Here is a 14,157-nt window from a genome sequence, read left to right on the forward strand (position 1 = left end):
AAGTCACTTATCCATCTCAAACACATCCAGGCTACAATTTCTAAATTTCAGCACATTTAAAATGTTGGAAATCTAGACTCATGATCTTCTGTAGTTCAAACGCACACATTAACAAAGCTGCTTCTGCTGTGAAACCAAAATAATAACATAAAAACTCAGAAAAGAAATCACAAAAAATTCCCTTTTACAAAACCTACCACTTAAACAGAATAAGTTGCTAAAAATAAAAAGAAAAGAATTGTGGAAAACACTTTTTTTTTTTCCTCTTACAAATCAAGACTAAGGTGCAGGTTCTATGTTACCAGAATTTCAGGGCAAGGAGGCTGCAATAAGGGGACCAGACTGGTAGTAATCAATTCTAGTTTGGACGTGACTACATTTATCATTTTTTTCCTGAGCCTTTTTTGGTCAACGATGCACAAAGCGTAAGTCTGTCAGTTATCATCCATTTTTTCACTAATAGCTGTATTTTTCTAACTGTTTTCCATCACAGTAGTTGCTCCTATGGCAACACATTCTCTAACATTAATTCCTTGAGAGTGACCGCACTATTGCAAGTGAAAGACAATTGAATGGGGCAGCCTACATCTGTCCCCTACTTTCCATTAGGAAAGTGTGCAAGTAATTGCTCAACTAGTTTGACTGCCAACTATTTAAATATTAAAAAAATATTTGCATCTATGACCAGTCAAAAGTAATACATACAGTTTAAGAAAGGAACAGCAGGTGACACACATTGTAATTTTCTTAGTACAGTTCCTTCTAAAAAAAATGCTACAGAAATACAGATGGTTACAGCATTTCAGATTTTATACTACTGGATGTTATGTATTAGGAGAATAATACCAATAACATCTGGTTATTTCTGGAGCAGTATGAGGCTTTTTTTGGTTGGCTGGTAGAATTTTTACTTGCTAAGGATATTAGATTTGTATGCCGTCTGCCTTCCTCCTTCTCCCAGTAACTTTTGAATTCATTGGTTAATTCCCACAAATTTTTTTAATAGAAGGCTAGAGTTTCTCAAAAAATATTAATTTTACACAAGTGTTATATCCAACAGAGGACAAAAACCCTTACAAGTAGCCTTAAAAAAACTCCTGAAAACCATAACAGAAAATCTAACAGAGGAGGAGAATTCTCTGACATGGCAGAAGAATTTTGATTAGATTTCATTCCTCATTAGACAATAGAGAACCTAGGAATGAGAAAAAGCTACAGAAACCCAAACTTCATTAGTTCTTCTTCTCCTGGATACACCTGTGAATCCTTAAGTTTTGGTTTGTTTGTTTTGGTTACAGATTTGAAAGGGCAAAGGAGGGGAAATTATACATGTATTCTACTAGTTTAATGAGGTTATCTTTCAACCAAGCTTTGTGTGACAGTTTTTTAAAGCAGCTACTTTCTGAATATTCACTTACAGATATATAAAAATATATGTACAGAACACAGCACTTAATTCTTTGGATGACCAAGACAATTATGCTTGAGAAAATTAAAAGTCAGCATCTTCAAAAGTCTCTTGAAATGAAAGTCGGAAAGAATAATTGCTGCAGCGTGCTTAGGAGACTGATCCCTCAACTCCTGCCATGCCAAACCTATTATCACCCCAAAGGGGATAACAATTGTCATGCCTAGTCTCAAGTACATTTGTTAGTGCACCGACTGGTACAGAAAACAAGGTCTAGCATAAGAGATGTTTCACACTAAAGTGTGCTAATGAATCAAAGTGACAGGAACAGGGCAAAGCAGTTGTTTGCTAACTAGTGAAGTAGATGAAATAAGAGTCTAACAAGAGAGACATTTGTACACACAAGCTGCTTTTTTTAGTTCAGAAATAATAGCGTGACCATCTCCTGCACAAGGAGGAAACATAATTAGTTTCAGGGTGGAAAAAAAGGAATCTGTCTGGACACGTTGGAAGTCTCCAAAGCAGAGGACCAGCCATGACAGCGAACCAAATCACACCTAAAGGATGGTTCTGGTGAAGATTCCCTCATCAGTAAGCTCTCAGGTTCAGGCTCCAAAACAGACTCTCCCTAAAGGGAGGACACAAAGGTGAAAGGCAAGCACAAAGACTGAAATCTAGACTGACAGAAGTTCAGCAGGGTAAGGAAAACGATTTGCAATCTATACTTCTGCTGCATAGATGCCTCAATACGTAGAGACGCAGCGGGGACAGGCACCTTATTAACAAGGTTTCAAAGAGCATTAACAGTGTTCCCAGACATTACAATAATAGTGAACAATACTTATCCATTTTTATTAAAAACAGATTAATGTTCAAAGTAACAATGTACTGAAATTGACATTTCTTTTCATCCACAGAAAGAGGTTATTTTCAAGTACCTGCTCCTTCACTTCAGCTTTTCACTTACTTTCTGAGTCTCCCTGTTTTTCAACACAGTTGGGTTGGGGGGCTTTTGGGTTTGGTTTTTGTTTTGGGGGTGGTTTTTGTTTGGTGGTTTGGGGGGGGGTTGGGGTTTTTTTGTGGGTTTTGTTTTTACTATGCTTGTAACCTGGTCTTCAAAAGACTTCAGCTGTGTATTTCAGTTCAGTAGGCCTACGGTTCTGTACTTTGACATAACTAGTCTCCTGTTTAGAGATTTTTTTTCAGTTCAAGATTCAAAATTGCACTGGGCACAAACAAATCAATTTTGCTATACATGTGCAGACCTAATATATCTGGGAAGCCTGGGAGCAACTATATGTGTAACATATTAGTTACTTGTGAACATGATGAAATTCAGACCAACACATTCTGAATGCAGCACACACACTGTAGATCTTATGAGTCCCAGAGGCAAACTTCCTGCACATATTTCTGTCCAGGGAATTCAAGCCAAAACACGGCAAGCCTAAGCATAAAACTTTCAACTGCAGTGTAAGAGAGTGGTACATTCGTACCTTTCACATAAAAGCAAAAAATACATTTGAAAGCAAGTACAAGAAGAGATTTAGATGTCCTCTTCTAGATCTGTTTCTCTTCCAGAAAGATTTTTCAGTTATCTTATTTGCCTGATAAACAAAAACAGTAGAACACACTTCAAACTGGAATATCCTCTGGTACCATTAGTCAAAAAAACTAGTAATAAACATTCAGAATAAAACCCTGGTTTACATAGGTCATAGGATGACCAAAACTTTCTCCATCAAGGCAGCAGACAATAGCAATTCTGTGATTCCACAAATTCTAGGCAGTTCTTCCAGTCCTTAATTTTATTTCATTTATTCTAACACTCCACATGTCATGGTACTCCACAGATACCCTTCCTTACTTGCTGAAATCAGTTCTGTCCTTTGTACAACTACCTTATCTTCTTTTCTTGAGAATGTATAGAAACATTTTTTTAAAATTCAAATTTTGTCATACAATTATGCAGTTAAAGTCTAAATCAGTATCATTCAGCTATTTTCATTTTGAAGTTTTAATTGAAAGAATTCAGCTTTTGGAGTTTTTAAGAGTATAATATTACGGCAAAATTACATAAAACATTTACAAATACAGTAAAATACAAAGCCTGAAATATTTTAGTGTATGTGCAAGAAAAATAATGTACAACCTGCATAAAGAGAAGGAAAGAGTAATTCTGGAATATAGTTCATGTCATATGAGGGGTAATAGCTTCATTTTAGTGAATGCTGAAAAGCCATAAAGCACCGCAATGACCAATTCAGCAATAACTTTAAAGGCTCTTATAAGCAGCAATGGAGGAAAATGGAAACAGATAAAATAAATTAATCCCCTCTCCTCTTCCCCATCATGAAACTTATGTTCCTACTTTTTAAAAAAACAGCTCTGCTATGAGTCAGAAATGAAGTAACAATTACTTAGATATTTTCTGCTAACCAAAACCACACTTATCAGTCTTCAAGGGATCATTTGTCCCCAAGACAACCACTCTGCTAAGGCTAGACTATAAGTTCTTGATGTTGTTTATGGAGGTGGGGGAGTGATTCCATCTGTCTGTGATGGGCATTGCAGGTTTTTAAAAGAAAATACTCAATTCCAAACAGTTTACTGGTAGGATGCTCTCTGAAAGCTTGACCTGGCAAGCTGAGTAACTACTAAGTAACTGTCTCTTACAACTCAGTCTCAGCAACTGATTTGTTCACAATAATCATCTTACACAAACGAACCTTACATTGTGGTTTATATGTGTGTGGGATCTCTGTGTTATCTATGCTAATAAAACATTAATCAAGGGCCAAATTTATAGCAGGCACTTTATAAGTAAGGTCAAGGCAGGTCAGCCTCACATAATAGGAAACAACTACAGGCTAGATCTTCACATTGTAACTGAACACCCTTGTTACTTTACCTTGGCCCTTGGGATCAAGACTAGTAGCAAAATGTTTTTTCTGCCTCAGAATGGCGTTTCCCTCACCATAAACTGAAATGCAACCATTAAAATGGACATTATTTTTATGTATCTTGAGAACATTTACACATCTAAAAAGAAAAATCTCCAATATCCATTTCCCCTATTCCTACAATAATAAAAAGAAATTTATATAGCATTTTAATTTATGTGATAAATTATTTTGTTTTTAATTCAGCAGCTGTCCTAATCCTGTAAAATTCATTTTCTACTAGGATTCTTATTAGCTCAAGTTACTCACTAACAGAATTCAGGTTTAGATAAATGGCATTTCTTAAAATACTCCTTAGCTAACTCCTTAAGACATCTTAAAAAAATCCTTTAGAAAAAGTAAATATTGCTCTTAGTCAGCCTTAACAATCGATTCCTAAAGAAGAAAATATTGATGGTTCTGAACAGTCATTATAAGTCAAAGAGCATGGTCTCATCACCTTCTCTGTCATTTTCTGTAAGTTCCAGTAATATACCTACATAGTCACAGACAGAATATTAAACTAATTAGCAATAATAACAGATATTACTTTTTTCCTTAAAGGGACTCTCTTCCTTTCTGTTTTATGAGGTAGATAGGAAATAAATGAGCAAACTGAGCAAACTAGAACATAATTTTTGAGATAGAGGCTTATCTTACAATTTCTAGCTATAATGTCTTCCAAATATTAATTGTCTTCCTCAAGACATTAGCAGTTGAATACAAATTATAGTTTCAGTGTTAATCAGTGCATAAGGACAGGAAGAAAGAAAATCCACAACACACCAGTAAGTGAAATATTTAATGAAACTAAAGAGCATTCAGATTCTGCAAAATCTCATATTCAGTTTTAGAACTGAACCGAAGTATGAAAGAATGTCAGATCATGCTTGTAAAACTCAAAGAAAAAGACACAAAAAGGCAGAAGAAAAAGTCTTAAAGTCTAAAGCCACACAACTTTTTGAAGACTAAGGCAAAGGTGCTATCAAACATTGTGACTTACCTTCCTTCATTGACAAGCTCAATAAAGGCAAGGCCAGCATTCTTTTGTATAGAGTTCTGCCACTCCTGGGAAAAAACAAAAACAAAACCAAAAACCAAACAAAAAAAAACACAAGAGAAAATTAGTTGTATAAAAACAAAACTAAGAAAAAAACATTTTCAGCTACAATGTCATGCACTTTCTTTTCAATTTTAGCAACTTACACTACCATCAGCAAACATATGAGGCATTAATTGTGTGCTAATCAGGAAGGAAACATTGCCAGCATGAAGAAACAGAACATTACCATTTACTTAAAGTCATTTTCTATGGAGGGTAGAAGAAAATACAAAAATATCCCACAAACAACTGTATCATTTTCTTTTGCTATGTTATGTAATAATTCTGACCTTCATCTGGTTCATTGATGCTTTTTGCTGTATTGAACCTTGATAATGCTAGAAACAAACTGTTTCATGTCAATGTAAGACTAGCTCTTCAGACGTAAATTTTTCATACAGCTTAAAGTCTAGTTAACATATATGCTGATAATAATCCTCACCTTAGCATCACATAGTCATCTCTACTCAAAAAAAATCTGCGAAGGATCCAAATATTGCTTCATTAACACCCAGTATGTTTCAAAAAATTTTAACACATTTTTAATAGTCTGAATTTTTAAAACACTGAAATGATGGTAATGGCACACACACATGCACTGCACATTTCTTACAACCAACTGAATTCTGAATTACAGCAAAATTCTACACCTCTTAAACATATAGGTGGGTTTGACTGGCCCCCAGAAGAGACACAGTGGAAAGCAAGCAACCCAGATGGCCTATCACTGAGGCTTTCTTCACCCATTTGAAAGCTGAGGAGAAACAAAATTGGTTAACAAAAACACAAAGAAGATTTTTAATGCTAGACTCAATAAGAACAACTTGACAGAGCTAAAAATTAGGGTAGTAAATGTGTGAACCTTATATTTTGGGGAAAATGTAGAGGCACTTGCATAGAACAGGACAAACAACTCTTGCTTTAAGCTCTACAACTCTTCTAAACTAATACAAAAGACTCATTCGGCAGCAGACAGATACTTAAGTTTCATATGCTTTTCACATCAGCTTCCTTGATTTTTCGGTCTTTGTTGTATGAAATAACAGGCCTAAAGATTCTTCACATCAGTACTTCTATCACTGCGGTTCTTTTAAAAAAATCTCATCAGCTTCAGAACAGGTAAAAATTGAAAAACTGCAAATATCTCTTAAACAAATTTCAGGTTTCTAAACGTAGGAGCTTTTAATACCCAGTGCCAAGAGAGCACTTTTTTGCTGTTCAGTGTTGCAGGATTACCTCTCAGTCAGTGACATGAAGGTTTGATCAGACATACACAAAAGCCAGTAGAACAATGTTGCTTCTTTCCAATTTAAATCCTGTGCCCCTATCCCTCACCCCCTGCTCCCCCCCTCCCCTCCCCTCCCCATCCCCTGGAAAAAAGATTTCCAGATTTCAAATGCAAGGGAGAGATTATAACTCTGATTTCTCAAGGCTTAACATGTTCCAGGTCCAACATACTCTTTTATAATTTTTAAGTTGTAACAATGTACTACAATTTTCAAGTAGTCAGAGTAGAATAAGTGGAATTCCTGATGTGTTATTTATCATGAATTATAAATGTATTTCATTACTTTTTTATATAACTAGTTTATATGTATTAATAAGCAAGCAACATTCTAAGTACCAGCTAAGTTCTATTTACATATTATCATATATGGATTTTTTTGAGTTTTGTGGGGTTTTTTGTGTTGGGTTTTTCTGAGGCTACATCAAGTAGCATCATTGGTCTTTATTGCTACATATATGTTACTAACATTTCTTCCACCATCCTTCCCCTAGTTCTCCCCTATTGCATTCTTATGGCCACCATCACATGGCTTCACGTTAGTCTGTAAGCTTTCTGAAATAGTTTTAAGAAGCATTTATTCTTAAAAAAAAAAAAAACACCTTTTAGCTGCTAATGTTCTAAAGAAAATAGCATATGCAACTGATCTTCATAAGTTTTTTTAAATGTAATATAAAGTTCTAAATATTTAGCTTCATATGATGACCATTGAAACTATTCTCTGCTAGCTTAAATGCGTGAAAATTCAACAAAAGCAAAATAGTTTTTTTCCATTTAAGACACTGTCCATCTGCTGCTCTCGTCTTTAAGAGAGCTCACTATAATACTCAAAAATTTAATTGGTGAAGATGGAGGTTGCCAAAAGTGAAAAGAAAGTGCATTTATCGTGATACTTTTCAGCATTTTTTTTCTAAATCAGACATCATCAAAGAAGGTGTTAGTCTAAACAATTTCATAAATCACAGCTGAACACACCCTAAAGTTAATTTTCATAGTTGAAAGACTAAAGGTCATCATCTTTCATGATCCATTCAATATTTCCCCACAGTATATGTTCTCTCTCAAACAATTACACTCAGTATGCATATTGCATTATTATATCAACATCTTAGTTATCCATCTCCCAAAGGTATTAGGGAAAAAACACATTAAAAGCCTCAAACTCCACCAGTAATGCAACTAAGTAATGACAAAACACATTTCAGCACTTTCCTAAGGAAGGACTGTAAGGGAAGATCAACAAAGTCAATAATTTCATACCTGTTCTAAGCTGTACTTAATTGACCATCATTTCCTACAGCTATAAATGATTAGTAACCGAGACACATAATCTACTTTTAATGCTTTTGGTCACTGTACACACAGTAGTGAAGCAGAAAAAAACCTAGAAGCACCAAACACTATCACAAATAGCTACAATGAAAAACAACCATTACACGGAGACAAATACGAAATGACATTTTATTCAAATACTATGTGGAAATTTCCTAGCTCATCATTGTTTTACCTACTTCCTTAATGGATTCTGTAAACACTTCCGTAAGTACTCTAGATAAAATGCAAGTACTATATCCTTTCCTGAAATGGTGCTTCAAACCTCATCTGAATTACAGTTCTGTATGGAATAACATATTACATTTCCTGTAGCTACAGCATAACTCTGCCATAAGCAAAATTATATCCCAGTCCTCTATAGCACCAATTTTATACCCTCAACAAGTTTCATTAACACACTCTTAGTCAGTGCACAAGGATCATTAAATGAAAACATTAAACAGTACAGGTCTTAAACCTCTCCTTTCAGAAAGTAATAATCTCCCGCAAGGTTTATATCATGACCTATTCTTGTCCCATTTGAGTCAGGTTGGGTTTTTTTAATCTATTTTACAGTGGGTTTTTTTTAATTAATTCTAACTAATGATCAGTCATGTGACAGTACCAAATGCTCTAATAAAACTTGTACCAATTACTACATTTCCTTTGTCTAGGAAATACACTTTGGTCATAGACCACAACGTGCCTTAGCCCATAACCAACAATGAGATTAGCCTGGCAAAACAATCTTTAGTAATTCTAAGTCCCTTTTTATTTCATTTCAGCCAATGCATGTGTAGTTATGCACATATGTATACATATGTACACATATGCATGTGTAGTTATATCAGTCCTCAAATGCATTGAAAAGTCTTTTATACTACTTGATCTTCCTATTTCCTTTCTTAAAAATAACATTTGTCTCTGATCACATGGCATCATCAGGTAACTGGAGCAGTTCTTTAAAAATTCTGCATTGAACCTGAATTTTCCAGTGTCAACTCCAATCAGTCATTTTCTTCCTTTTGTTGTCGTCTCCCTGCTCATTCTGAATATCCTCGTTCAGATCTAATAGTTCAGAAGCTTCTTATTTACCCCAACAGGCCTGCCCAAAAGCCTTTTATACAAGGAGCAGCTAGTAGGAGCCAGCTTCATAACAAAGAAATGCAGGTGATTCTTTACACAGTGTGCTACACATCAGTGGAATCTATTGCTAAAGGATGTTGCGGTGATTAAAAGTTCAATAGGATCAAGAGGAGACTGCACAAGTACACAGAAGGAAAATACATTGAGACTGCCTAAATACACAGAAACTACATCCAATTCAGAAAATACTCAGAGCTGAAAATAGCTGGAGAGTGGAAGAGTACCATAGATGCTTGTCCTATTTTATTCTTCTTGAGCATCTCATTGTGTTTATAGTTGGAGCTATGTCAATAAGCAAGGCAGAACCTTTATCTAACCCAATAGAGCCATTCCTAAACTCTAAACACTCAAACAAATGCTAAGAAAGTTTTGTTGATAAACATTTTTGTTAGTTTGCAATTTCAAGTACTTGCCTGTAGGAAGCAAATGGACATCTCTCTCCTCAACTGTACACTTCTAGGAAAGCAATATAAATCTATTTCAAACAATTAACTCAAAATATATATTCTTCAAGCTATATAAAACATTTGCAAGACCAATCCATCAACTGGTCTGGTGGCTAAACAATCAAACATGGATCTTTAACAGAATATTTTAAACATTTCCAGTAGATGAAAACTGCTTTATTTTTAACTGTAGAAAACTGTACTGCTACTTTCATTCCTATATACATACAAATGCATATGCATTAATAATTCATTTTCTCAGAAACTTAAAAACAATAAATCCTTCTAACAAGGTCAACATATTCCACAATTAAGAACTATATCTAATGCTTGAAATACACACTGATAAGCAAGCAAAAAAGAGCAAATTCTTTGCTAATCCAGCCTTCCCATAAAGCTGGTGGAGTTTTAATGATTTCTTTTGGTTATGAAAAAAAAAAGGAGAATGACTTTGGTACTGACAACTATGAATGGTGCACTAAGGAGCAGGGTGGGAAAACGTGTTAACATATGACTAAGAGACATATTATATCCTAGAGTAAAGGTCAAATCTGCATGAAAACTTGTTCATAGAGAGATATACTAATCTTTAAGTGCCTAAAGTAAACTATCAAGAACTTTTCAGCAGTGTTTGCACTTGGTGTCAGCACTCTCTCAGCACCACATCCACTACAGGCTTGAATGAACTCAGCAATAAAGAACATATAGTGAAAAGTAGATTATATCTCAGCTGGGTTCTTCATAATTAAAAAAAAAGTTAGACTGCATGTTAAGCAGAATCTCTGCAAACATAAATTGCTTCTAAAGAGTTGAAGCATGCTTAAATTATTTCAGTCTACAAAGGTCCATTGAAAAAAATTAAAACCAACATGGAATTATGGGAAAGCATATCTACAAACTCTATATAGCAATTTAATACCAAAATTAGCACATGCTAAGTAGTGGATGAAACAGAAAAATTGTGCAAGGATGTGACACATTTTAATATGAGTAACACGAAAACACACTCGGAGACAATGTTATTCAGTATATATAGTCATATCTGAATGCTGAGATAAAATTATAAAAACATAAATCAATAATAGAAGAACTATCAGAAACTGACTGACAAAAAATATTTTCAATAGTTATATTCATGGTCCTCTTTGTACAGAACATCACTGTTGCTGAATCTTGACACAAAGAAAAGAGAGAGCTTTCAAAAATATTTACTACTATCCTAAAAATTCAGAACATCTTGTCAGGGAGTAACTTATCAAACAGGCCTGAATCTGTTAAAATTTAAACAATGGATACTATTCCATGCTACACAATGGCTTGTCCATGAAAGCTTTAATGTGGCATCTATGTAACAAGTCAAGCTACCTCACTAACCAATACAGAGGTTTTGATTTCAATAAGGGTGATAAAAGTTACTCTAACCCTGGCCAGCTACAAGCTCTCAACAGATGATCATCATTAGGCCTCTATCAGGGTTCCACATAGTCAAGCTGTACAAATGTATCCTATTAGTACATGGTCTGTCTGTTTGGCAACTCCAGTCTTAAGACAAATGGCAGCTGCTGCCCTTCAAGGTCTGAAGTCAAGTCCTCAGGGAATCTGAAAGCCCAACTGGAAAAATCAAGGCCTGTTCATTAGAGACTGCTCCAGGGGAAACTTGCAAGGCTGCCATTAGAACTATATAAAAGAGCTAATTATTTTTATAAGACTTCAAACTATCAAACACACTCACTCACAATAAAAAGTATTTACTGCTGGCATTCCATTAAAAAGACATTGTTTTTTGTCAAAAAAACAGCTAGTGACAGTACACAACTAAAGTATTTGTATTAAAATTTTTAATGAGTCTTCAAGGAGAAAGTTGTGTAAAAATTAATGAGATGAGATACCTTCCCAAGTGGAGGTATAACACCAAGCACGTTAATATGGGAAACTGTTCCAAACATGCTCATATCAAACTAACTAATGAACTATAAATGTGGGTTGAGATTGTGTGCATGTAGCTAGCTACCCCTGATAAAGATAAACAAGAAATAAACATGTTCAGTGTTGCAAAACTGACTGAAAAGAATACATAACATTCTTGTTTCAAACCTATGCTGTTAACAAACAACTGAAAATGCTGCAGTACACTAGCGTATTGTTAAACCAGTCAAAAAGGCACATGGCACAGTTGGTATCAAACTCCAAGACTGAGCAGAAAAAAAGAAAACCAAAAGTGTTTCAGTATTCTTCCTCTGATAAAACACAGAAACAAAGATTATAATAATAACTACTTTCACAAAATATACTCTCGGGAAGAGTTGGAACACTATTTTTTTTTATTCGTAACCACAAAACTGTTTATTATTTTAACTATGAAACAGAATCAAAGTTTGTTATCCTGAAATATTTTTCCAGCTGCACAGCATGACAAAACTGTATTGAATTCTAATGGTATAACACATCACTGCTATAAAGTATTTATTACACAGTATTTCTTACAAATCATTTAAAAGTGCTATATGAAATTCATTAGTGTTCCTTAATCAATTCTTGGATCAACATGCACATTAGCTTCCTACAGCCTAATTAAAAAAAACCAATTACAACCCTAGTCCTTATGTAAAAGGATGACAGAAAGAGGCTTTGCTAAACCAGTTTAAAAGAACAAAAATGTAAAGAAAACAGATCAGGAGTGATTTATATCAATGTCTAGTGCTGAAGTTAATTACAACTAACCCAATAAAATAGTGCCTTTATTATTGTACAGCAAGTATTAACACTAGACGCAGAAAACAGAACTCTTTGCTGACTTTTGCATGCTAAATTCCATAGCACACTACATTAAGAATTAAAGAAGTAGTAAATAAGCCATACAGAAACAGCAGGTTTTTAACTACAAGCAGAAGACTCCCCTGCTGTTTAAACATTTGGGATACCCCATGTAAACAGAGCTGCCTATAAACTGGTATCATGTTGTTAGTGGTAAATGCCTAAAATTACCTTATAATGAGAGTTTAATTTCAATACTTAAAGGTTTGAGTTCAAGTCACAATAAGTTTCCATAGATTCTGAAAATAAATCATACACATATACAACTGTAGTAGTTTGCATACTTAAGTATTACCTTGTTCAGTAAAATACTAAATAAAAAACTCAGCTTGTCAGATAATGTCTTTTATGCTACCAGATTACGCTCAAAGTGACAACTGTTGTCTTGTCTACAAACTATGTGAATCTATCCTAAAAGATACAGTACTATGAGAGATACCCTACATAAAATGTTACAGCACATACAGTCTAACAATTACATACAGCCAGAAAATCTCAACACAGGTTGCAGTTGTAATATTTTATGGTGATACCAAATATTCTTAAAATGGGATTTTAGTAATAAAAGAAAACTTACATCACTTAATCCAAAAGTTCATATAAATTTCTGAAAATGGCACTGTTTGAAATAGAATTATGAAAATATCCCTGCATAAATAAAACGCTATCTGTAAGAACTATCCCAGCATAAATGCTGCATATCATCAAAACTCAGAAACTTCACTTTTATACCTAGTTTCAAAAAAAGTATGAACGTATATATGAAAAACACTTATTACATGCCTTTTATAGTGATCTAACTCATGACTTCATGAATAAAATTTTGCTCCTAGAACCAATGTCACACTAAGATGAAACAGATTAAATCTATGTTAAACTCCAGTTCCTCTGCGGTCCAAGTACAGCAACAAACTGTAGAATGGGGAAAATCTGAATGAGTGGATCACCGATTTCAGGTCCACTGTTTCTGATGGAGGAAGCAATCTGCAGCCTCTCCCTTTCTTTCTCTCACTAGCAGGCTGTTGCCATGACTACTCATGAAACGAAATTAGGGGTCAGGTTTGAGTTCATCTAGCAGCAAACCTTTTCCACTGCAGTTTCCTCTTCAGGTTCTTTAACCACTGGCTATTTTCACTGCTGAGATGAAAGACAGTAGCTTCAGAAAGAACAGGAAAGAAATCTTAAACATTAATTGAGAAACCAGAGTACCAAGCAGTTCCATAAATACACAGCAATTGGAAGCAAGAATCTGTAAGTCAAAGGAGATGAGTCAGAAAAACAGAAGTGAGGAAAAGGACAACATAAGATGAACAAAGGGAAGAGATCCAAACAATGAAGTTGCAGTGCTAGCATCATTTTTACAGAGAAAGGAAAACAAATTGAGGAATAGCAGGAGTATAAGGAAACTGCCTGTTGATTTCAGTGCTTTTGTGTTTTCCAAGGTAGGCTACTAACTAGAAGTACAAGCAAATCACAGCATACTCATTGCTGCACAGTTGCACTAGTAGTGATGGACTGATCCCCCCAGTAGCAACATTCATCATCACCACCATAAAACAGCAGCAACCTTCTTGCTCAATGTCTGCTAAGCTGCAAGTACATAAATTTAACTAATAAAAAACTCAACAATATACATGGTGAATACTATTTTGGAACTAAAAGCCCCTTTATACTACCCTTTTCCCAAAATGTAGCTTAGT

General features: G+C 34.7%; 1 protein-coding gene across 5 annotated transcripts in view; it reads right to left on the reverse strand.

Annotated features, from left to right (window-relative positions):
* LRBA (LPS responsive beige-like anchor protein) overlaps nucleotides 1-14,157 on the reverse strand; it is a 423,407-nt gene that overhangs the window by 273,379 nt on the left and 135,871 nt on the right. For all 5 annotated transcript variants that reach the window (XM_075421117.1, XM_075421115.1, XM_075421113.1 and 2 more), the window contains one exon: nucleotides 5,354-5,418. In XM_075421117.1, coding sequence (XP_075277232.1) covers nucleotides 5,354-5,418 — 65 coding nt within the window. The remainder of the gene's footprint in view (nucleotides 1-5,353; nucleotides 5,419-14,157) is intronic.

Source organism: Opisthocomus hoazin, chromosome 5 (genome assembly GCF_030867145.1).
Source record: "Opisthocomus hoazin isolate bOpiHoa1 chromosome 5, bOpiHoa1.hap1, whole genome shotgun sequence".
NCBI classification, from domain to species: domain Eukaryota; kingdom Metazoa; phylum Chordata; class Aves; order Opisthocomiformes; family Opisthocomidae; genus Opisthocomus; species Opisthocomus hoazin.